This window comes from Grus americana, chromosome 13 (genome assembly GCF_028858705.1).
Source record: "Grus americana isolate bGruAme1 chromosome 13, bGruAme1.mat, whole genome shotgun sequence".
Taxonomy (NCBI): domain Eukaryota; kingdom Metazoa; phylum Chordata; class Aves; order Gruiformes; family Gruidae; genus Grus; species Grus americana.
Genome location: NC_072864.1, coordinates 4641875 through 4667841, shown reverse-complemented (window position 1 = coordinate 4667841; position 25967 = coordinate 4641875). Strand labels below are relative to the sequence as shown.

At 36.2% G+C, this 25967-nt stretch overlaps 1 protein-coding gene across 3 annotated transcripts in view; it reads left to right on the top strand.

Annotated features, from left to right (window-relative positions):
- The window catches only part of CDH13 (cadherin 13), a 500702-nt gene that overhangs the window by 325004 nt on the left and 149731 nt on the right, over nt 1–25967 (top strand). For all 3 annotated transcript variants that reach the window (XM_054840727.1, XM_054840728.1, XM_054840726.1), the window contains one exon: nt 19653–19831. In XM_054840727.1, the coding sequence (XP_054696702.1) occupies nt 19653–19831 (179 nt within the window). The remainder of the gene's footprint in view (nt 1–19652; nt 19832–25967) is intronic.

The window sequence follows — 25967 nt, the reverse complement described above, 5'->3', positions numbered from 1 at the left end:
AGGATATTGGAAATGCCTTTAAAAGGAAATGTTAATGTTCCCATGTACATAACCTGGAGAGAACAAGAAAGTAACAGCATAATGACATAGACTTGAACTTGATGATCTAATTGGTTTTCTGATGCTCTCATTTGTATGATTCATTTTAAGAAGTCTTTTCAAGCTTGTGTAGTTGTGAAATAAATAGAACAAATTGGAAATGTGGAAACTAAATAAATTATGATCTGCTCATCATGTTAATATTACTGCTGTCAGCAGTAGTGACATTTATTTAACAGTTCTTCTGCATTAATACAAATGTATGTATAATAAGATATAGTCCATCTTTCAAAGAACTTGACGTCAGCACCTCTCCGAAGTCATCCTCCATTCAGAGAAAGGCTTATACATAGCAGAAGTGTCACTATCCTGGAAATATTCATGTGGACAGTACTTGGGAACCAACTTGCTTGCTAATGTGGATTTAAATTTAGGACCTTAAAATTCTATGGTTACTTAATATTTGAAGAAGGTTGAAACCTGCCAAAGCAATACCCCTTCAGTATATCCAAGGGCAAGAAAGATGGTGACAGGTTTATTTTACGTTGGTCTTGCGCTGATATATTTCAAGAGGTCTGTATTTCCTTCTAAAACCTCTGGCCTACCCTCTCTACATAGGTTGTACATAGCAAAATGAACATTTTTCATTTTATGTAACTCTCCAGCAGTACAATAAGAGACCACTAACCAGTTGCGCAGTACATTAAATTGCAGTGATTCATAAAACAGTATGACTCTGCACACCCCTTGAATTGATCACCATCAACAGCTTTTCATTCACTCCTTTTCTAAGTGATGAAACAATCTCTGAAAATTATGCAAGGAGAAATAATTTTGACTTTCAGAATCAACAGTAATAGATTTCCTAGATTGTGTTTTTAAGTTTCCCTGCTTTTATTTCCATTTAGTTTCATCTGTCTTGAGCATATTTCTGTAGTTCCCTCTGACTCTAACATAGGAGGGCTTGGGCATAACTATGAGAGCTCTTGCTGCTAGCTTAGCACTAACTGTACTTACTTTACCCACAGTCTTTCTTTAAGGGCAATGCTGCAGCTGTTGGAGTAGTGAATCAGAACGACGTCTCTGTGTCAGCATCTTTTCCTGTGATATTGCCATCACAAGGATTCTTGATGGATTCAGAGGTCACTCACTTCTACCATAACTCTAGGGCTCTTCAAACAGCTGTTTTCTGCATGATTCCCTCCGTTGTCAGCAAGTAAATAATATCTAATATGGATGAGGGAAGGATAATGGGCAAATCTTAAGTTGTCTTCTAGCAGCAGGTGTGATGCCATGCCCCCTTATGAATTGCCCAAGCCTGAACAACAAAACACTGTGCAAAAGTCTGGCCCACTGGCGCTGTATGGGTAATGGGGTTTTCTTAGCAGCACAAATTAATGAAGTAGTGGCTAGGATCATGCTTCACATACACTGCTGCTCAGGATGAAACTAATTGGATTCTTTTGTTTTGGCTTTGATTTCTCTTCAAAGTCCTTTTGTCTGTTCCACTAAGGACAGGAAGCATAGAGATTGCAAACCAGTCATTTTCACAGTTTCAGCCAGTCTAAACAACATTTTAAGGTGGTTGGTCGTAAGCACAAGTTATCCCCCTCTCATGAAAACTCTCACTTGCTGTATTACAAAAGCATAAATCTGTTACCGATTATATGGATTCTGTTTAAAGGAAGGAATAGTTTTATCTTACAGCAGGATGCCAGGGAAATTTGTACTGCAAGTCCTCATTTTGTGGTTTAAAAAAGTGTTTCATTATGGAGTGTAGAACTTTTTATATTGCTGTAGGGAGTTCACTGATCAGGAAAACATTCCAAAATATCATAAAGGGAAATTAGACTTGTAGGAGATTATGCAAATGAAGCTGTTTTCTTACACAGGGAGAGGGATCCTTAAATCTGCTTTTGTTTAGGTCTTGTATGTTTGCTTACATGAAACAAATTGGGGAAATCAGAATTTTTTTCTCTCTCTAAATTCTAGTGCTGGTTAGTATTCTGTAATTACTTATCTGTTACTGTGTTTAGGAATTGAAACATTAAATGGAAATTTTACTTGTGATACTTTCTAATGTGCCTGTGAGCATAAAAGTTAATATCTTACATTTTGTAATTATTTATGGCTGTTTGCCTTACACATTTGTATATTTTCCAAATATTCTGATTGATTAAACCTTGTAAAGAATCAATATAACCAGTTTTGTACAGTAGAGTTGTGAAAATATAGCCTTTTTGAATAACAGATATATTTATTGTAATGTCACATTTCCGTTTCCAGGCATTTTAATGAAAGTATTTTCACAGCAGGAGCAGAAATTATGTTTTATTTCTTCTGTGTCTCAACATATATAATTTTTCATTAATACTAATTGCTTTTGATGCATGCAGCAAAACATGAATAATATGAATGCTTTATCTTCATGGATTACTTTTCAAAAGCATATGTATCTTTAATTGCCATAGTTGGATGATCGCGTAAGAGTTCAGGTCTTGACTGGTGCCTTTGAGTGAAGATAACATTGTTCCTACTTCAGAAAATGAAATCACAAGGACCCAAATTTCTCAGAAACTTGATGGACTGTGTAATCTTCCATCTTTAAGCTCACTGGTGCAAAACCATATCAATAGGTCAATGTGTCAATAGTGAAAAACTTTGATGCCTTTCTGGTAACCTATGTGAAATTAATTTGAGATCCCAGTCTTGTTCCCAAAGTCTGCATCAGAAGGAATTAAAAAAAAAAAAAAAAAAAAAAAAAAAGGAAATTTGGAATTGATGAATATTCAGCAGAGTAGTTGAGGATTGTGTATGCCATGGGTGATATCATTACTCCAATCCGTCCAGAGCGCTATTGGCATGCGTCAAAAGAGCATGAAAGGAGAGCTTGTGGTGTTACCTTCAAATTCCATAACTGCTTTTTCCATCACTGGACAGTTATATTTTCTGGTATTGACAGTACAGTACTAAATAAATAGGTGCCTGAAATATGAAAAACAGAAAAGGAAGCATGTTGCACTTTGTAGGAAGAATGAGCACTGGTCTAGATACATTCTTTTGTAGAGCTGTATGAGTTTATGCGATCAGTTAGCTGCTGGGCATCTTTGCCCTGCTTCCTGTGCATGTCTTATGGGAAGGACATTGGCTGCAGAAGGTAAGAGATGATGCTAAGCTGCTTATTTCATGAGGGGTTCTTTTGGTATTATTTGAGTCAAGCCAAATCAATGTGGATAATTCAGCAGATGAAAATGTCAATGAAAAGAATCCAAGTCTGAAACTCATTTGCACTGAAAGTAACTTCATTAAAATATCTTTATTTTATCTTTTTCCTATATCTATATATATTGTGTATATGTTATACTAAGTATATGTGTGTGTGTATAATATAAAGTTAGCTACATTACATAATTAAATAGTACTATTCAAAATGAAATCATGTCAAAGAAAAACATGCAATTATAATTGTACACATATTAAAATATATCTCTGCTTCAGATCAGTACATTTAAATTGATTCTAGTTTTAAGAATGTATGTACTGTCAGGTCTTAAAGTATTCATTTGCTTTTATGAGCATGTAATGCTCCTGTACTATTCTTCATAGTGTCATTCCAATATTGAGAAGTCAAAACTTGCAAGAAATTACCACATATCCAGTATTGCAATGTCTCCACATGCAGTAACTAGGACAGAAGATAAAATGAAAGTACTTTATAAAGTTCGCCCACAAAATTGAAAGTCATCGTTTCTACTCTGTTTCTATATAAATGCCTTATAAATGGTTAACCAGTTTTGAATAAATCTTTCATAAATGTTTAATTGAGGGTCAATGGGTTGATTTTAATTATGGCTTATAAACATCTGTAGCATGCTTAATTTATAATCTAATTTGTAGATATGTACATAGACCTCACTGCTGTAGAAACATGCACACAACTAGAGAATGAAAAATTTTCTTAACTATTTTTTGCTAACTGCTTTCCAACTGCTGTACATTGGTGTCACTTTGTAGCATTTCCATTCAAATCCTGATGAAGCAATGCCTTCATGATGTCCTACATGGAACAGCTCACAGGCATTTTTATTGAGTGCCCAGACTTTGGCATGTTAGTAAACAAAGCATTAGTTTAAAAAGAAAATTTTTGAAACGAACTGTAAGAGTATAGATTCCATTACTGATATGCCATCAGAGCATTTATCAATTTATTTTCTACTTGTAAATGTGATAAAAACCCCTCTGAAATTAGCATAACTAGGTTGTTTTGCAAGTAGGATGCAGCTGAATGATATTATGAACTACTGCTAAGAGTGGTAAATTGGACTAAAAACTTCAACGGTGCTTTTCTGCAGCCTCTACTACCAGTTAATTTTGCAAAAGAACAAACTGATTTATGGACAAAGTGCTTTGAATGGCAGTGCTTTTCACTTTGTTTAGTACAGAACCCAGGTGGGAATGTCGCTTCTAGCAAAATTACTTTATTTTATGCCCCAGCACCACCAGCACATTCCCAGCCAAGGGTGGGGGAAGGAATTTTTGGCTTGGACTGTGTTTTTGGGCACCAGGGTGTACATATCCCAGTCGGATATAGGCAGCTTAGTTGTTCAGCTAACAACTGCTTTATGTTGTCTTTGCACACACACAATGTCAGTGGAAATGATAGAAATACTTTAGCATTATCGCTTGCCATCAAGATAACAATTTTGTAATTGTCATTTTTCATGAACAAAAGCAGCTTTCTTCATGAAATGAAAATCAGAAGGATACTTAACAAGTCTTGATAAAGTTGGAACTAAGTGGAAGGAAGTCAGCCTACAGTGCAGTTTGCTTAGGACCTGTTTCTGGGAGCCTCCGCTTTCACTGAAGGAAGTTTATAAACTCCATTTTATTCTTTGCTATTGTGTTTGATGCCAGCAAATAAAATGCTGGTTAGTAGACTACAATATTTCATGGTACATGAAACTGAGAGAATGGCACGATACGAAGGCAGTAATGTAATGCATAAGTTGTTTATTTGTTAAATGCAAAAACTATATGGAACATTAGAGGAGATTTTTCATTCTGGGAATTTTTTTTAGCACAAGATCTGAATGCATCTAGAAGTTTCGAGTGAAAAACATTGTCTCAAACAATGATTACTTCAAGAAAAATATTCCTGGTATTCAATATAGAGAAATGAGTGTTTTCCTACAAAGTCATAATATGTATTAATAAATATATGCTATTTGGGGTAAGTGTTTGTGTATATTTTAATACAGATGGAGTTGTATTTACCAGGGAAAGTCTGAAGAATTCAAAAAAATATATACAGAAGAAATTGCATGCCTGATATCTTTAGAGCTTAATTTCTTTGAGAACATTACACTCAGCACCATGCAAAAAAATGGGGTATCAGCACCTCCATTTCTGTGCTTTTGACAACATAACCATATTGTCACCAGTTGTGTAGTTTTAAAAGTCAGTGCTTGCATAAGCATACATGACTGTTTTGGGTTTTTTTTTTTTTAAATCTTTGTTGGTATTCTGTGTCATTACAGTGTAACTGGGAAACTTGTAAAATATGCCATCTTTTATTTCCTTTAGAAATTATCCATTTGGTTTAATTCTTAGTTGCACTATGTCAACAGATATATTCAATGCAAAGATGTTCATTATCAGATCTGGTTGTTATAGGCATAGAAACTACAATATGCTTAACAGAATGCTGCTGGGATTAGTATCAGTGGGTTATTTCATAAATGGCATGCAAGTGAATGAAATTACAAACTATTCTCTCTTTAAAGTAGTATATTTGAATAAAAAGCTAAGGGAATTCCCTGAACAAAAGAGTTTGCAGCTATCTAATGCATGTTTCTGGTAATGTAATAAAAATACATAATAACTTCATTTGACATTGGTATATTTCATTGGAATACGTATCTCCTCTTAGGCTTTCAAGATCTGTCATGAATGTATGATTTAAGCTACAATTTTTCAAATTTGACATGTAATCCATAGATACAAATCATTGTGGCTCACTTATAACTGTCATAGGTATTTTGCTGTAGACAGACATAAAATAATTATAATTTAAAGATATCAAAATTGATAAATTTGGGGGTTTGTTTTCTTTAGCAGATATTAAGTTTGGGGGTGTTTCAGAAATTACTGGTCATGCAAAAGTCAGGGAATTTACACTATCACTGTAGTAGGGATTCTGTGGTCCTCTTCCCTTGAGTTTATATAAGTATCATGGGTAATAATATACTGATGATCTCATTAAATTGTGAAGTGCATGGTAGAGTCAGGGAAAGATATTAGCAGACATATCAGAGACAAAAACTATGACTCAGTACTGACCTTGACTTTGTTGACTTGCAGGGAGATTTACAACTTGCAGCCATATAAAGGATTTCATATAAGTTAGTGAAAAAACAAATTAATAAATCACAGAAGCACAAGGGGTATGAAGTAAAATATTTCTTACTTGATTTTTCTAATTAAAGTTTTTCATGGATGAAACCCACTGAAACTCTTAGAGATTGTATCCTGAAGGTTGATATCTTTGAAATTGTCATTCTCCCATATACCTTGTACCAGGGCTCCACTCAAAATTATAAAAGAGCTGAGGCAAGGGGGAAACTTTATGCATGTATTTGACACATTGTGTTTACAGATTGCCTTTAAACTTGGTGGTGCTACTGACATTTTCAACACAGGAAATTATGAAGGCAAAAGTCAACAGGGAACCCAAGACAGGGCCACTTGTGTCTGCTCCCAAGTCCCATTTGCTTTTCCATTTACTTCTAATAGGGAAAGAAGATTGGTGGAATGGACATTCACCTGTCATGGCTCCATACAGTGTATTTTTTACACAGACCAGACCCACCTTCTCCCCAAGACACAGTATTTCACTGTAGTCCTGAAATTGAAAAGTAAAAAGGAAATTAAAAGCTCAGCTGTTATTCTTTATGTGCCTGATATATGCCATTGAATACAATAGGACTGAACTACTAGTATATATTTGATGTCCTTGCCTACAAAAATAGTCCTAACTGAAATTAGAAGTTTGTTTTAGGACAAAAAATAATCCTCTTTGTGCAAGAATGGGTACAGAGGTGACTGAACGGGTTGGCCATATGACACTATGCATGTTTCTGGTGGTCTTTAGCTCAGAAAACAGTCTATAAGTCTCCCATCCTACAGTTAGGACTCAGCCAGGTATAGCACCACAATATGGGAAAATAGGAAAAAAAGTAGTCAACATGGATACTTAAAGACAGTTTCATCCATTTGCACGCCAGGCTGTCCTATACTTGAGCCATCTCCACACCAAAGACCATGTTGCCAGGTTCATATGAAGGTTCTCTGTAAGATGAGCAGCTCAGCTTCAAAACCAGGGAGAAATGAACATCATGGCAGAAGGAGAGCTTATCAGCACTCTTCAGATCTGGTTTATAGCTTCTGGACTTTATTTAGATACCTGCCAATCAGCTTGGAGAGTGAAGGAACAAACCTGCTTTTGTCCTCAGCTAGACAGGACATGATGGAGAGACATTAAGGAAAAAGACCTCAGTGAATTAGGAGGGTTTAGCAGTTGAAATCAGTTCACTGCAAGCCATGTCACCCACTTGAATTTTAAGTGTGTCCAAGTTGAGGGCTGTGTACAAGTACTTGATGGAAAGGTAGAAGTGTGTCACCATTTAAAACCTGGTTTGGGATCTTCCTTCTTGACACAATATAGCACTGACTGGTGCTTGTTTTCTTTGGGCCTAAGAAAGAATATGTGCATATGTATAAATGTACTTGAACAAGCCTGTGACTTAATGACACTATATTTGCACACAGCTCTGCAAATCTTTATGATCTCTAAATACCCAATTGCTGACGGTGGATATATTGTGAGCAGTTCTGTGATTAATTATTAATTTTACATTAAGGAGTTCCACAGTCAATATTTAGATGTTTTATGACATACAGAGCCTTTTCCATACCCATTTTTTCTCTGCAGGGACATAATGTAGCCTTTTCAATACTAAATCAATTACACACAAAGTTAAAGTAACTTGATTTGTTGCTTGAGGTCCTTCCCTAACATGATGCATCAATTCTAAGGGAATAAGAACAGTGATATCATGGCCTGCTGTTAATCCTTGCAGACCTCCACTTTTCAGGGGTCAAGTGTCAGCGCAGACCCTAAAGCTGTCCAGCACAGAGATGGGGCAGGTTCTAACGCACTTCCTACAAGGCATGACTTCCCTTCAGCTGTAAGTAGTCATGAAGTGGGAAAGAGAAAGTCTTTTGGAGCGTGTGATGCTACAACAAAAGTATGGGAGAATAATTTTTGACGAGCAGAATTAATAGGAGTGGTATCACCTATTTTAAGTGCCAGGGAGTTTGATATCTTTTCTGAGTTAGATTTCCTCCAGAATAAGGCATCAGTTCTAAAGATGCCTTATCTCACCTTTCTTAAATATTTAGCTTGGAATGGGATGAACTGCACCCAAAATTGCCAATCCCTTTCCAGTGACTATTGAGAAACTTAAAATACCAGATATCTGAGCCTAAAATGGTTGTAAGTGCGTAAAATTAATCACACTGTCTAACCCCAAACTTGCTGAACTTAGTGTCTTAATTAATGACTTAATTCAGGAAAGAATATCAAGACCCCTACTGAAAACATATACCATACACTCCAAACTGTATTCTTGTTACATGGATAGAGTTTTTGAAGCCTGTGATTTATAAGATTTATAAGATTTATAAGATCACTTCGAAGACCTGTTTTAAAATCATACAGCATACTCTTTCAGCATCTGAGTCATTTATTAAATTCAACTATCAGTGGCTTTAAAATATAATTTAACTGAAAAGAGGATTTTGAGTAGGGCTACAAAGATTTCTATATGCAGATATTTCAATCTCAAGATGGGGAAATGGCTGAAAAACATTCCATATTCTATTATTCTACAATGTTGTTAGGGAATGAGTTTTGTTGCTATGGACTTGATTTAAAGGTTGAACAATTCAAAGTGTAGGTTTCCAGAATAACTGATAGTGTTTATGCTTCCTCACTATGGACTCCTTTACTGTGGGAAGCTATTGAACTTGGTTCAGAAGAATGTGTGTGGGAAGAATGAATCCTTTTTAAGGGAAAGGATATCTTTCCAAGCCATGCCTTATGGTCCTCTGTAAGGATTTGTTCAATACTAAATTTGAGAACTTACAATCAAATATTCCACTTCTGTTTGTAGTTTTAACAGGAATTACTGCATCTTTGATATGATTTATCTAGAAAAGTGCAATGGACTTAATGCAATTCTCTGGATGAAGAACAGGGAGTAGTTGCCTAATTCATTTATTGGGTATAGCAGTGAACAAGTTCATTATGAAATATTGTCTGGGCAGGATGAATTTTAATAACTTCAACAGAGCAGAAGCTAATTTATCCAGTAGTTCATCTGCAGGAGGGGGGGGGGAAGAAAAACAAAACTCACCTAAAAAGATCCTCTATTAAGACAGAAACACTTATCCCTCAAACTTTCAGATGTTGAATAGATCAAATGGCTAGGACTTGACTATGAAATCAATACAAAGATGAACTGATACATTAAAATAAGTGTGTGCTCTGGTTCCTACAGATGAAGCTAGAAACTATGTAAGAAGATTTACCTCCTCATTATGAGGTCTGGTTCTTCTTTCCTTTGCACTACTTTTATAATATTGAAGCACCCTTGGCTTATATGGATTTTTGGATTGATTTAGATGATGAGAATCACAGTGACAGAATCATGGGTAACAAGGATGGGTGTTTCAATTGTATCCTCACTTGTAACATGACATTAATGCACAGCCAGTTCATATTAGTATGAGGCAGAGAATAAAGATGAGAACTTCTAAGCTGCAGTTACTGAAGAAGTGCACGTTGGTATATTGTTGTTATCCTATATCCCTGGGGGAAAAAATGATGCTTCTATAAGTTGCTGGTAGCAAGAAGGAAAAGGGTCTGATATAGAAGAGGCACAAAAAAGGCACAGATCATCTTTTGCTTTTCTTTTTCATTTCACATATACTGAAGTGAGAAATTAGGAAGGTAAAAAGGAATAAAGGCAATGTAATGCTGTGTATGCCTAATATAGACCTTCAAGGTCATTCCTGTACTCTGTAGCCTCATCTAATATCTTTGCTTTAGTAGTGCTGGGCTGATTTAGATCAACAGAAATCTGGCCCACTGTCTCAAAAAGCATTTCCAATCAGGGAAGATTGACCTTGCACTAAGAGATCTTATCAAAATGTAATATTATTACCTTTTAATCAGGAAGGATGCCAGTGTACCTTACTTGGACATAGAAGAATAGTCTAAAGTGGTTCCTGTAAAGTAATGACGTGTTTTTGATTAAAGCCCACTGAGACAGGGGAGTATAATTGCTGCCTTTCTTATAAGGAGTCAGTCAATTCCTTTACAAAAGTAGGTAATTCAAAGAATGAGATCTTCCATCTATGAAGTGTGGCCTTGATCAAAAGATTATTGAAATCTGTGAAAATATTACCTTCTTAGAAAAAACTGTCCATTTTGTTGTTGTTCTTGAACAAGTTCTAATGCACAGTATGCACGCAGACTATGTAGCTTGAGTTTCTTATTACCCATTCCACGCAGACTGTATTTTTGTGTTCTAAAAAAATAGACACTCACTGTCAACACATTACATTCCTTTTTTTTTAATTTTGAAATAATTTGTTGTTGAAATGAAAGGAAAAATATTCTTCTCATATCCTTTTCATTTTCAAAGTGTTATTAGATTTTAATATACTACTGATTTAATACCCACATTTTGCACTGATCTCTCTCATTTTCATGGATTTTATTTAACTAGTTTCACTCCTGCCTTACAGAGAGTCCTAGCTTAAAAAGAAAATATGACTGACAAACATCTCTGTGCTGGAGCCATTATTGGCATGGGATTTCTCTATTTAAAAAAAAAAAGTGTTACCTTGATTCTTTCTCAGCTAAGGTATGCCCTCACAGTCCGGGGTCTCCAGGAGTCAATATTGGTGAACCTATTAAAACACGTTGCTGCTTCCTCTCTACCAGTGCACCCAAGTTTCCAAAGGTCACTGGTGCTGTGAAAGGGTTGTGGGCTAGAATATGGCTAGGAGGTTTACCTGGCTCCAAGAGCTGGTAAGTGCTGTTAGGTCTCCAAATTCAGAAGCCTTCATGGCTTGATGGATAGCTGAATGTGAACTAGGTTCCCAGTGATTAGCTATGTTTTGTTTAATAAGGGCTAAGAGAAGAGTCTATACTTGTTCACGTTGCCGTTCCTGTAAATATTCAGAATACTAACTCTTCTTGACAGGGCTGGACAGAGACAAGGTGAAAGTGGCTCTGAAGTGAAAGATGGCCAGTTCTCTCCCAGAAGTTCAGAATGCATATAATTGCTAATCTTTTTTTACTAACCTAAGTGAAGTCTCTGAAACATCAATTTTCTTTTCTTCATTTATCTTGATTAAGAACGCCTCCCTGCTTAGAGGCTAGGAGAAACTGGATATTAACTTCTTTTTTGGGAGAAAGTTAAATGATTAATCTAATTTTGTCTGGTTTATTTTATGTTTCGAGGTTTAGGGAAAGATTTCTACCACATTCAAAAGGTAATTTCTCATGGGTATTTCTGGATATGAAATTTGCATCAGGCTTTATATATTTGTATTACTTTAAAAATTGGTGTCTAATAGAAATTCGCAATGCTCTGGCCAGAACTATACCACCCAGATAAACAGGGAAGAGTTAGAAGAATGGGAAACTATTAAAGAGAAGGTGGAGAAAAGCTGAAAGAAAACATTTGGATTATAAAACAGAGATAAGTACAGAATATGTATTTTTAGTAAGCTCTCTGCTTAGCTGTTCTTGACTATGAAGTTTGCATCTGCATTTAAACAGCTTGTATACGTCTGAAATCAAATTCGAATGATTGCAGGCAATTCCAATTTTACATGGGAACAGGGAAACAAGCATGGTAAATCATGTGAGTTGTAAGCATTGCTGACAAAATGTTTCAGCTGTCAAACAGTTCAGATCAAAGGGCTGAGTGAATGAGCAAGTCACTCTGGGCAAGAGGTGTCTCAGATCTTTTATCTCTGGTAGTTTTTTAAAAGGTGAGGAAAGAGCTTAGCATCCTCCATCTCCACTGGTGCAGTCATGGTCTAGTGTGTAGCTGCTTATTTTAGGCATTGACCTATCTCCTCTTAGGATCTGAGGTAGCTTTCTGGCAGGTGTTTGCCAAATGCACTTGTCATGGTGATAAGTTACATAGGGATTGTGGAAATTTCTCCGTTTGAGATTTTCAGAAAAGAAGCCAGTATTGTTCTGTATCTTTTCAAGAACGATCCTGCATTGTTTTTAGGGGGGTGAATTTAATGATGTTTTAATGTCTCATCTAGTCTTTATTGTCTGTGATTTTTCTGATTGACTTCTAGTGCCAGCCAGACTCCAGAGAGAATGTGGGTCCTCTGTGTTTTCTGAGTGCGCCTAGGGCTGAATCTTACTCTTTGTATGTTGAATAGCTATTCTTGCACACATAAATCACTGTTCTGTCATATTCGCCTGCTGTGAGAAGTTCAATGCATATCATCATTTACATTAAACCATTTACTTCAAGAGAATGTGTTATATTGCTTTATGAATTATGTTATCTGACATATAAGATTATGTTATGAATTGGCAGTTAGAACAGTGGGACTTTTTATAGCTTATGGTCATGATCCAAGAAGTAATTCATGCCTTTTCTTAATAGACTTCACTGGTCAAAAGGAAAGCAGTCATGAGTGTGCAACATTTTTACTACAGATCCAGAACTTAGGTAGAATCTTAGTTAAGTAAAAAATCTTTGGTGGTTTGCTTATATCTGCGGCCAGTTCATATCTAGAGGAAGGACATTGTTTTTTTCATCTATGGCTCTATTGTTCTAAGTCTTCTTTCATTAGATTTGTAAATCCTGGTCCATCTGAAGAGAGAGACTGTAAGTGAACAAGTGTGATGACTTCCCCATGTCTGAGCAAGGAAGATTTCCTGAAGGGGTAACAACGATGTTGAGTAGAACTGGGGGAACTGTTTAGGGGAAGACGAAGTTGTTGTAATTTGGTGAGGAGCTTCTAAAAGCAGCAGAGCAAATCACTATTCCTCTCCTCTCCTATTTCCCTTGTACCTGTGCTCTGGAAGCTTAGATTCACATTTAAGAAAGTATAAAGTTGGTTCAGGAACACATCAGAACACTTTCTTTCTCAGGAACCCTATGTGTTAAAATATTAAACACGTTTTTAAATGTGAAAAGTTAATATTTTTTTATAAAGTTGAGGAGTTTGACATGTACTCTGAAATAGAGGAGAACATTTCCACCAACCAGCCCTGTTCCTCTTACATAAAAGCCTTTAACAGCTATGTCACCGCATATCAAGGTTTCTGCTGTTACTTCTATACCTGTATATGTTCAGATGAGGGGGAAGCTTAATAAGTAGTACACTTGGCATAGAGAAAAAACAGCCTATTGCTTTCCCTTGATGGACTGACTGCTTGGGAACAGTTTTTATTTTTGAGTTTGAATATAGGTACACAATGAAAAGAAACAGGCACGTAAAAATAAGCCATCTGAGTAAGTTAACTTTTAGCATGTGTTTCTACCCATATGTCTGGCAGTCAGCCCCTCAAAACTTTTGAATTCCTCACATGCAATTTTTTGTTTTTGTGAGGGAAAACTGCACCGTGTCTAAAATGTAAGTTATCCCAATCAAGGACCATGAGTTTCATATTTTGTACAACACAAGAACTGTGATGGGGATCTTAGTATCATGAAAGAATAAATAATGATCTTTTTCTTTGCTTCATAATTTCCTGTATCTGCATACAGTAGAGCATAACTTTCAGTACACATATGCTACCACAAAATCTCATACCCAGGTATGTACTGATGATATATGCATGGTTTGGGAATCCTTGGTGGGGCTAACAATATTCAGTGTTTTCGCCCAACAATTTTACCCTAAAGAAAGAAACATTTGTAGCACTAGAGACAAAGCACAATATACCGAAGTAATATCCACGTCACATATCTTCAGCTAATGAAAATTAATTTACTGATGTTTCATATATCAATGTCTCACCTGGAGCAGCAGGTCTTAACATGGTTTTCAATCATGTGACACTCTGCCCTACAATATAGTAAGGGACAGTGCTGTATATAACTTAATTCTCAAAAAATCCCAGCAGTGAATAATTTATTCTACCAAAACAGCTGTGCTACTCATGAGAAAAAAAGGTTAAATACTAGTGTTGCTAAAGGTTGACCTGCCCATCCATCTTTACTGTTTTGTCATGATGTTCAACTAGGAATGGCTCATTATTTCTTACTCAATTTATGTGCTTTCTGACTGCATCAACTCTCTATAGATAGTAGCAATTCTTAATAGTTTTTAATCTCTACTTAACATTACTGAAGTTTCTTTTGTGTATCAACAGAAGTTTGTTTATTATTCATTCCACAATTGATAGTTCACTGGTACATGTCTCCACTCCCGCTGGCTGCAATATGTTGGCATGCCCAGTGTACTGATCAGTGGTGCCATCTAAACTGTAGTTCAAAAAACACACATATCCTGGATTTGCCAGACATCTAAATGTGAAAAAGTCCTGCAGGCTGGAATATTATTGCCCTATACAAATATAAGATACGCTAAAAGACTGAATTCATTGATTCTTGCTAAATGTCTTCTCTATTGAGCAAGAACTTCAAGTTTTTAATAACATGCATAAGTTAATAACTGTAGTTGCAATTCAAATGCACTTGATTGGAGCCATAATAGACCTTTCTTCTTATATTTGTTTTGCTTCCCTGGGACCTGTTGTCTTTAAAGTACAAAATGACAGTCAAACATGTAATCAGTTATGATGAGTGTAGTAGTCAGAAGGCTATCCTCCTTTGCTCTATTTTCTGAAAGTTTGCCTTTTTTTTTTTTTTTTCCTGTAGCAATAAATGTAATGTGCTCTAGAAATATAGGTAACCCTCTAGAGATATCTAGAGACATAGGTGGAAATAAGACTTGGCAATCCAATCATGTTAATTAGGAAAATAGACCCTTCCCTTTCTGTAGCACATATAGAAAACATTTAATGTACTGAACATACAGTAGAGACTCACAAAAAGAATGAAAATAACATGAGAAAACTCCAGTGTGAAGTTTTGGAGCACTGTACCTCTCATAAAGTTAAAACTGTTCAGTCCTTAAACTGGATAATATTTTAGTGTTAGTACTCAAATTCAGAGTTTACTTTAAAGTTTGTAGGTTTAAGGCACTTGTTCCTGTTTAATAAAACTAGAAATAAGCCTCACTTCTACTACATTCCAGTCCTTTCTGTAAACCCAGCAGCTGAATATAATAAATAAAGGGATAGGGGGTAGTGGTAATCTCATCCATCAGCTGAACTGTTCCCGATGTTCTCTCAGCATCTTGACAGGAAAGAAAAGGCACAAAAAAAAAAAAAAAAAAAAAAAAAAAAAAGGAAAGAAGGAAATAGAAAGGTTATTAAGAGGTAAATAACAAAATGCCAAAGAGCTTTTTCCCAAGAAACCATCTGCTCCAATCACCACAAAATTGTGCAAGCATTGTGTTTTCCTTCTTAATGCCTAAGGGGAGGTTTTTTGCCAATATTTCCAAGCCAACTTACAGGCCAAATGAGCAATTAACAGATTGATAGCTGCAGCCTCTGGAGCAATGGCTTGACGCATGGGATATATGTCTGATCAATGAGGAACTCTGGGAGGTGCAAGTAGAAGTTTTGAGTGATTATGGTAACAGTGAAACTGCCCAGAAGGTGTGACAAATAAACCATGAATATTGAAATACACCAAGGCATAACTGTACCTTTACTGAGAGAGACTGCCTCAATGAGTATCTGCACATCGTCAGCAGAACTATAAAGTTGCTGATTTTGCAGACATTTCTTCCGCAGCTTGATAAGTTAATATATATTGTTTAACATGATAATGTAGCAAGCTGTTGTTTTGTGGTTTGAAAGCCAGCTGCATTTGATTGATGCCAGGAATGGAAGTATTTATAAAATGACACTGAATTAGAAGTAGTCAGTTTATGGGTCTGGGGAAATGAATCTTTTATGAAGAATAAAACTTTATGATGAAGGAGTAATACTGAGGAAGCGTGCATCTTGAATTAAACTCTTTTGGACCGGATGTATGCTGTACAGCCTTTTAAAATAAAAATTGGTGTCACACTATTTTTAGGAAAGAGATCTCTATAAACATCATCTTCTACTGGTGGTCCAATCCCAAATGTATGGTCATGTATGTTCTCTCTGTGAACACACATCAACTAGAATAGGAAAGTTCTTCTCTGGAAATATAGCTATCAGACTTCTCCAAAAGGTCCCTGGAATATATTTTAGCTGCTGGTTTAAAGCTGTTGTGAGTTTTGAGGCATCAACCACAAATATATTCTAGCTTTTTTGTGTATGTGGGGGGTTTTTATTTGTTTTGTTTTACTGGAGTACCATATAGAGTAGGCACCACTGTGCTTTGAAATGAACGGACAGTGTTGCACTCTGTTTGTTTTGCAAGCCTGCTTGTGAGCACAAGAGCACAAAGCATACATTTCTGAGGACAAGCCGTTCTCAGCATGGCTGCAGAAGCCTCGCATCAACTTTCAACTCAGTGCTAGGGCTTCCTTTTTGTTTTCAGCAGCTCCTCTGGTTGTGGTAGCCATGCAAGCCTATAGGTGATATTTAAAGAGGTGTAGTTTTCTGTATTGATGTTCATGAACAGAAAACAGGTACCATCTTATATAGACTGTACTAATGCATAATGACATCTAAAGACAACCCCAAATTTTACGTGCGTTTTTTACATCTGTTATATGAACTTGGAGAATAGAATAACTTTTACTTAAATGTAAATGCCACTTTGATGGTAGCTAGAAACCAGTATCTCAACGCTTTTGTCAAAAGCAACATAGAAACAAATGGATGTAATTCTCTACAGCTTTCCTCCTGGGGCTAGCGTCTCTGTGCAAAATGAATGTAAAATTCTGCTTTTCTGAGTTGCTGGAATTTCTTATGTATGCACCAGAGGAATGATTGCACAGAACAAGATAATGTCCAGTCAGTTGAAAGGTTAAAGAATTGCAGCTGGCAAATCAGATTCAGCCATTGTATTAAGCCAGTTTTATGCCAGAGTGACTTGACATTTAGGGATGTACATCAGATCTTAAAGTCTACATGTGCTTTCCACAGCCTTATTGTCAGAAATATTTCAGTAGAACTGTCTAGAACAAATATATAAATAGCATTTGTACCTGAGTATATATTTTAATCAGTTTCTGAATCCCTGCTGAGCATCAACTCATCTAATACATTATTAATGGTAGTAACTGTATATTCATTTAAAATATAGTCTAATGTACTTGAGCATAGCATCTTATTAAATTGCATTTTTCAGGAGAGAGTTGTGTACTGAAACCCACTGAATTTCACTTATACTTGGGCACTCTTTAAGATCCCTTGAAGATTTGCCTTAATTCTTATTTATTTCACTAAAGTCTCGTGACTTAGCAGATCTTTGTGAAACACATTATCTAATATAAATAATCTTGTCAAAATGCAATAAATATAAAAAAAAAGCACAGTGTGTTGTACTTGTGAAAAGAGGGTGAATCTTCATTCTTCAAAACAGAAAGCTGCTCTTTTTTCTTTTTTCTTCTGAAGAAATCTCAAACAAAGTAGGTGAAAATATGAGGGCTAGGATCATCTTGTAATATTGGAAAACATGGCATGGTATCCAGTGGTAAGCTTCTTTTTGAGCTGTCTGACCTTTAATCACTGGTGAATAAAACCAAAATGCTGTCAGATCTCTGTTATTTTTCTCAAGGGGGTAACTCTGCCTGAAGTAGCAATGAAGCAAAACCTTTGAGAGCTTATAGTCAAGGTCACTACAACAAGAGGCAATACTTAGTACTCTGGGAAGTACAGAAAAAGAAAAGAAGAAGAAATATATCTCAACAAGCCAGTTGTGTTTGTTTAACAGTGAACCAGGCAGCTGTTGTGTCAGCCTATAAATGAAGCTGGGTTTGCTTTTACTTTTACCACAATATTTCATTTTTATTTGATTTTTAAGTGATCTGTGCTTCAAAACCTTCACAAAGAATATAAACTCACTATTTATCATTGTACATGAATGATATATATTTCTGTTCTGCAGGCACTTCCAGTGTAATGTCTCCGGCCTTGTCTGTACCAGGTTTTAATCACATGTAGTTATTTTGCCACAAAAGGCAATGTGGATACTGAGAACAGATTATGTGGTCTTACAGACCTGTTAAGAAATGATAATTTGTATCTGAAATGTTTTTTTTTATCATGATATGTTAAAACAATACTTGCCCACTGAAAGTCTACGGGGAGAAAAGAAAGGGTTCATCACCACGTAAGAATTAATCTCTAACAAAGAATTATAACTAACTTTGACATTGTGGTACACATTAGATAATATGGTTTCAGTGCTAAGCTACTTAAATGTAAATTGTATAGCTGACGGAATTTAAATTATTTTTTTTAGTTGCAATTTTTAGGCAAAAGAATGGAGACCTTCCCACATTTGTATAAGTTTGCTAATACCTCTCGCTTTAATTTGTTGCTTAACTTTAATTCACCATTGAAACTAGTTTGTTGATTTGATGATGACTTTTTTGTTATTTGGTAGGATTTTATTCTTTCTTCAGGTCAATATTACCAGAAATACTTTAGTTTTGGTGTGATGATATATTACTTTTAGTTTGGGGCTTTTGTTTTTTTTAAATAATGCTTATGTTTATTCCTATACATGAAATGATTAAGAAATTGTAATGATCTAGCAGTAAATATCTCACAGTTCAGCCCAAGTGTCTAATTGTTTCCTTTCCTTGGTTGTCAATGTACTGTACAAAGCAAATAAAAGAATGCTATGACAGAATCTTGTGAGCTATGTCAGCCTCTGGTGTGTCTGTCTAAGGGAGAGGAGAAGACTTGATCCTGTGATGCAGGAGTATGTGTTCCACTAACGAAGTAGAGAATTGTCACCATCTCAGTCCTCGCTGTATTAACAGTGATGTAGAAGTAGAGTAGGTTTTTCCTCTGTACATCATTTAGGAATCTGTGCAGTCAACAGCATTTGCCTTATTGCACTCTACAGCAGAACTGTATGCTCTAGGATTTTCGTGTTGTTAAAACCTTCATCACTCAAAGGTTCATCTTCAGCATAAATATCCTGTAGACTTTCTACCTGTAGAATTTAAAGTGAAAAAAGATACATCAGTAGTTGATTAAGTGACATGCCGTTAATATGGATGGCAACAAAGCATACAAATATGGGGAACTTATGTTAGAGTCATATGTCTGTTGCAAATCAAAACCATTAGTCTTTTGTGGTTGGCTCAGTAGCAAGTAAAAATAATACAAGTGCAGACTAAATATCAGGTGAAACTACTTAGTGGTCTTATAAGATAACTATGTATTGTACCCATCTGGTTCTCACATGTGAGGGCAGCGTAATTTTACATGTTCTTGCTAACTGCATTCTGTTGTCTGTCCACCTTTCCCTTAGGAACAACTGTGATGCGTATGACAGCATTTGATGCCGATGACTCTAGCACAGACAATGCTCTTCTGCGGTATAACATCCTCAAACAGACACCTACCAAACCATCTCCAAATATGTTCTATATCGATCCAGAAAAGGGAGATATTGTTACAGTGGTGTCACCTGTACTGTTGGATCGTGAGGTAAGTGAGCATTTTCCTATTGCCAGTCTGACACGTTAACATTTGTGCCTATAATCCTCTTCCATGATGTGAAATGAGGTTCAAAGTATTGCAGGGGTGAGGACTCAGGTGTTCCACTTTGAGGACTCTTAAAAGAGTTTTGTTTATTTCTTATTTGGGCATAAGAAGTTACATGCTCTGATCAATATTTATAAATGTAGTAGTTCATAATTTCTGGGCAGGACAGTGTTGGATGGTGAGAACAAAGATCTCAGGAATAAGTGGAATTCAACTTTGAGTTACCAGTTGACCACTTGGGGGGGTACGGGGGAGGAAAAAAAAAAAAGGCAAAAAGCCCCCAAAGTGTCCATATAGCTCCATAGAGCTTGCTATGAGATTGTAACAGTTTGGTGCTTTCAATCCTTCTCTAGAACTTTGTTTTTATTGAGTGGGCTTAGCAGATTAATTAACTTTGTGTACTCCATAGGCAAAAAATGAAAATACAGAAAAGGAATAGTAAAGGGACAAGTAGTTTGCATGTGGTTGTAAGGTGAATTACCATAGTGCCAAAACCTATGTTTATTACAGATCATTAACATAATGAGAGCATAAATTGATGGCAAAGAAAGCTTAGGTATGATCATTTCATTTTCAGAAGATAATAAAATAGAGCCAATCTGTTAAAACAAAGGTTTAGTTATCAGAATATATGAGATCTGGGCACCAAGGCAATGATGACCTAATCAATTACTCTATAAATCACCATTTCCTTTGATTATGGAGCCTTGTATGGTCTTAGATTCCTGGAGACGACCAAGCTCTTTTCTTGCAGGCTGTTTCAGGTACGTGCTGATTTACTGAACTTGTCTTCTAAGTTGGTTAGATTCAGGACTACCCAATGTTCTCAATATTCAGCACATTATTTTTCATATTAACCAGATAAAAATTATGACCATACCACTTCCCATTTTAAGTGAGTAGTTTTTCTGCAGGCTTTTCCAACAGCAGATAATTAATGGGTAAACCAGACATATATCCCAGACACATAGTGCAGTAAAACTAAGGTCTGAGTCTGTAGATCTGTCTTTTTAAGTTTAGAGGGATTCCAATTCTTTCATACTTTTGTGGCAGGCCACAGAATCATGCCCAAGTTAAGATTTATATAATCGCTACCTTTTTGCCTCAAGTTTTCCTTCTAAATTCATTGTTTCAGTTCAAAAGCTTTATACTGTTTTCTAAAGTCAGTTTAGGTATTTTTATTCCTGATAGATAACCATTCCCCAGATTATACCAATTTACTCAAAATTAGAAAATCAATGGACAGGAATGAACATGCCTGCTTTTCCTAGTATCTTCCAAAGGTCACTGGTGATTCATGAAATAATGATGCTGTCTCCACACAAGAAGTCTGGGCTCAATCGAACGGGTATTACGGCTGGGTAGTATATCCTGAAAGCAAGATCTGAATTCCTCATGATTTTTAGTAATAGTTGATTCAGTACCTTTACTTTGAAGGTGACATGGCAAGCTGCAGTCTTGTTGAAACTGCAAAGTAATTTTTGTTGTTGCTGTGAATGCTGTATGTTTTATAAGCCAAAATGTAGGGCTGGGTAAAATTTTAACACTAAACCCACGCATTATCTGCAGTTAAAGTCTAGTCTAATATCGTCTTGTCACGTGAAACACTTGGGAAAAAGTATGTTTTCCATTTCTTCACAAGGCGCTCTGTGTTGTGCTCTCCGTAATCTTTGTGGCTTCAGCCTCTTCTCCCCCTTCCTGCTTATGTATGTTTTGTGTAGAAACTAGTAGTCATGCCTTCTTTTTTAGATTTATGGAGTTAGCCCTTCATGGTCAAAGATGTATAACTTCTATTTGGAACTGTAATAGCAGCTTTTAGGGACAAGTGGCCTAATGATCCTATTCTGAACAATTCTGGATACCAACATAATCTTGATACTATATAAATAACTCATGTATTTCTACGTAGCTCATGAAATTGAATTTTTGTAAAAGAATTGTCTGCCTCAGAGAGAGACAGGAGTAACATCTGGAGGAGGAAATGTCAGTCTAGCTACTGCTTAGGAAGTAAGGTATCTGCATGTCACCGGGCTTGAAGAAGTGACTTTTAGGGTGCTGGAAAATTGGTGGCTGGGAGGGAGTACTATTTGCCACTCCTCTGTAGGATATCAGCTGATATTAGTGCCTTATTGTTATTATATTTTCTCTAATGAACCTTTGCAAATCTTAACTGGTTTGGCTTTTTATCACAATCTTCTGTGCAGTGCGTTGTAGAAACACAGGGCAAAGAAACAGTCTTTCCCCCGAAAGCCTTGCCTAGTAGGTGTGTAACATCAGAGGACAAAATTCTAGATAGAGAAATTGAATGATGGTTGGACAAAGACCGTGTGAAGCAGTATTTGCAAACAGGAGAGAGGAATGCTTTTACCTCCTCAGTTCTTATGTTCTTTTGTTGGCATCTCAGTGGAGAATGTATTCCAGTAGATGCGCATAGGGAACAGCAAGCTTTTCATTAATGTTTTCCATTGTCTGGAAAAGAGAATGGATGTCAAACAACTCAGCTAATCCTTTTTGATGACTGGGATTTGAGTCAGCAGTATTTGCAGGTAATGGTGTAGCTCATGAAGGTACACGTGGTATTTATATAGGGGGGCAGGGAGGATGGGTGCATTTCTGCTGGGGAATTCCACAGCTCCAGAAACTGCAAAAAAAAAGATCCTGGTGAATCTCATTATTCATGACTGCCAATTCAAACCAGCAGCTTCTCCCAGATTTTACTTAAACTTTACATTAGGTCAGTTGCCTGTGATTTTTCTGTCTTTTGCTAGCTCTATTTATTTTCTGTTTGAATCTTACAAGCAAGTACCAGTCAAAAGTGCATTCTTCTTAGTTGTTTCTTGTAGGTGTACTGTTTAAACTTTCTTAGCTGTAGACACCAATTAAGAAGTTGAATTAAAGTAAAACTTTCTCTAGGATGGACGTGGAGAAGGGAGAAAACTATTTCTCATAAACCATATGTATGTGTACCAGAGGTTGATATGAACTGTTTTAAAACATGTTAAAACACTATTAAAATTGCTCATATTTTCCATCTCTTTTAGTAACTTTTACCACTGCTTGGATCTTGATGCTTTTGGGAAAATTTCCATTTCATTTAAGACAAATTAACAGAATATAAATTGTTTGGGGTTTCGGTTTGGTCTTTTGTTTATTTTTTTAAGTATCATTTATTTCATATTTGTGCATCAGAGGGAACAGGAGACTGGGGATATTGCCCAGTGGGAGGTACTGAGATGTGGAGATACAAAGCATCTGGCAGGTTTTGTGCATACTGTATAGTCTCTAGTCCATATTACTTTTCCATGCTTCAATGTTTTCAGAAAAGTTGCTATGGCACAGCCTCAGAAATTCTTGTTGCAGTACAAAGAATCAAAATACAGATATTTACCCTAGAGTAAGATGAAGTTTGGCCATCTAGAGAGCTCAGGTTTTATAACCAATTGAATAGATATGGGACTTAGCATGCATAAGTAAGTATCTAGGTTAATAATTTTAAGGAGATGAAAATCAAATCAAACATTTTTTCTGGTAATACTTTAGAATTAAAAGTAAATTCTAAGTAGACACTTTTAAAATAAAACAAAATTTAAAAGAAAGGAAAAAAGGAAAATTTTTTCTGGTGAACCTCAACTGTGCATCTGCTTGTTCTTTTAGCTACACAGGATCAGCTCAAAATGAAGACAATTTCATTAAATTCCTACAAGCCTTCAAAATTTCTTTTTCTGTGACTGGCATTTATTAGGTAATTTGCTAAATTTGAGAGTATGGAGATGGGAATGCTCCCTGGTGTGTTAAGTGGTCTCTCCTTCAAAGGCTATTCCAAAGCTGCTCTGTGCATAAGGCAGCAGAAGGAATACGTAATGTGAAAGGCATCATTGTGTCTTTAGGGTTGTTTTCTTTCTTGCACTATCTAGAAACAGGAAGGTCATCTTAGGTCTTTTCTTTGAGTTGCTAGTCTGTTTTCAGATCCCCAATCTAGCTATTTTATTTTTCTTAACTTTGGTAGCAATTGAATGGGTGTTTGATTTAGCACAGATAGGTGACACTGTGCGCTTTGGAGCTATTTCCATAGAATAGTATCAGCTGCAAAAGCATTAAGCAAAAAAGTCATTCCAGTATGCAGAGAAAGTGTATGTAGGAATCCCACAGATTACATCCAGCAAACTGCTGAGTGCTTCTGATTTCTGTTGACATCTGCTTCAGCCAAGTGCTTCATGCCTCCAAGGAAAGACTTAGCACCATGCAGGATTTGTATGGCCTGAATCTACCAGCGTCTTTTTATTTATAAATTTTTCAGATTCAAAATTGTTTCCAAAAGTGCGTGATCCTCAGGGTTTGTAGTGAAACTCAGATAATTTCTCAAAGAACATCCATTTTCATTTTCAGAAGGAAGGTAAGGACGTATTTGTGAAGATTAATGTGAGGTTTTTTCTTGTGGGAGATAGGCATCCTTGAATGTGTCAGCAATAAAGATTGAAGAGTGTTAGGGGGCAAATTATACCTCCAGATATCCATTGGAGAATACATTTTGATTCATAAATTCAGAGAAGAAGGATCTCCTCCATCAAACTGTACGGTCTAAATGACCCAAAATAGAGCACGACAGGAAAAAAAAATAGGAGGGGAGGGGAGAGAAGAAAAGAAGAAAGAAACCTTGAGGAAATGTCCTGAATTTTGTATTTTAGGGATGGAGAGTCCATTTCAAAGTGACACTTCCCTGCAGTGAAAGAAAAATAATGCTCCTCATGTGCATAGGAGGAGAAAATGCTTGTATTCTTGTAGAATCAACTTTTAAATTTCCTTTATGGATCAGTAATCAGTTTTTCTGCTTACTCGCAATGCTATTTTGCCAGTGTTACAGACCCCTCTGCTCTGCAGGAAAGTAGCTGTATGATTTGTATAAATTTTATATGACTACTGTAAGAAAGCTGCCACCACAGTTGCTTAAGTGAAATATTTACTTTACTTCTCACAGTTTGAGGAGTAATATGCTTTTGCTTTTGATAGGAACTGCTGTGCTTAATTTGAATTAAAGTTAACAAATAGTTTGAGATATTTACTGCATGCTGGACTATATGCTGTTACATATGTTTTTAAACAGTCTTCTCAAGAAAACCAATTCCAAGTATTCTGTGATTCCGAGAAACCCCGGGCTAGATTCAGTTAAATGAAATGTATGTTATCCGGGGAGACTGACGCTTGGTGTGCCTGCACAAGACACGCCATTTCAGTAAGCAAGTGCTATATTCTGTAACCATTTGAACCAATCTTGGGGCATCAGTCTACCATTATTTGAATCATATATAACTTTCTGTCTCTTTATTACTTGGAAACATGGAGCTGAAAGCCAAATGCCATAAGCGATGAGAAACCTGTAGTTACATTAGCCCATCCTGCTCATGTTTATGTGCACCACTGGTAATAACGTAATAGCTGGCTGAGCCTCCCGCTTAACCGGATGCCTCTAAGCTTTAAACAACAACTGCAACAAAAAGCAGTGTATAGCAATTAGCAAATACCCATTCCTATCCATACATTGATAAATGGTTGTACAGTGGCTAGCAATTTTTCAAGTCAACAGCAGCCCGCTGATACATATACACCAATACACTGCTCGCGTGAAGGAATGAATGCTTGCATAAATGTTCTTTATAGTATTCAACCAGTTCTGCTGTGATAAGTAAATCACAGCATTCTTGTTGACAGGGCTTAAGTTCTCTGAAGGGGTAGCAGTAGGAAATAGAAAAAGCTTGTCCACTTCTGCAGATGGACGCTACCCTCTTTATCCATATTTTCCATTTTGGAGATATGTGTCTTAAGCAGTCAATATACTTATTACTTACTCGATCTAAATGCAAATGCTGAACCAACAGTGCACTCTCATTTTTAATGAAAAGATATTAATCTTTTCAGCAAATATATTCCACATTTGATCTTCATATTAACCTCTAAAATATTCATATTTACAGTGATTGTGGGAAAACGTATTCTTGGAGCATATCGGCTCTGAGTTGGAATAATTGTATCATTTTGTCTTGTCTTCTCTGACAGAATTCCCACTTGCACACCTTTAACTTGT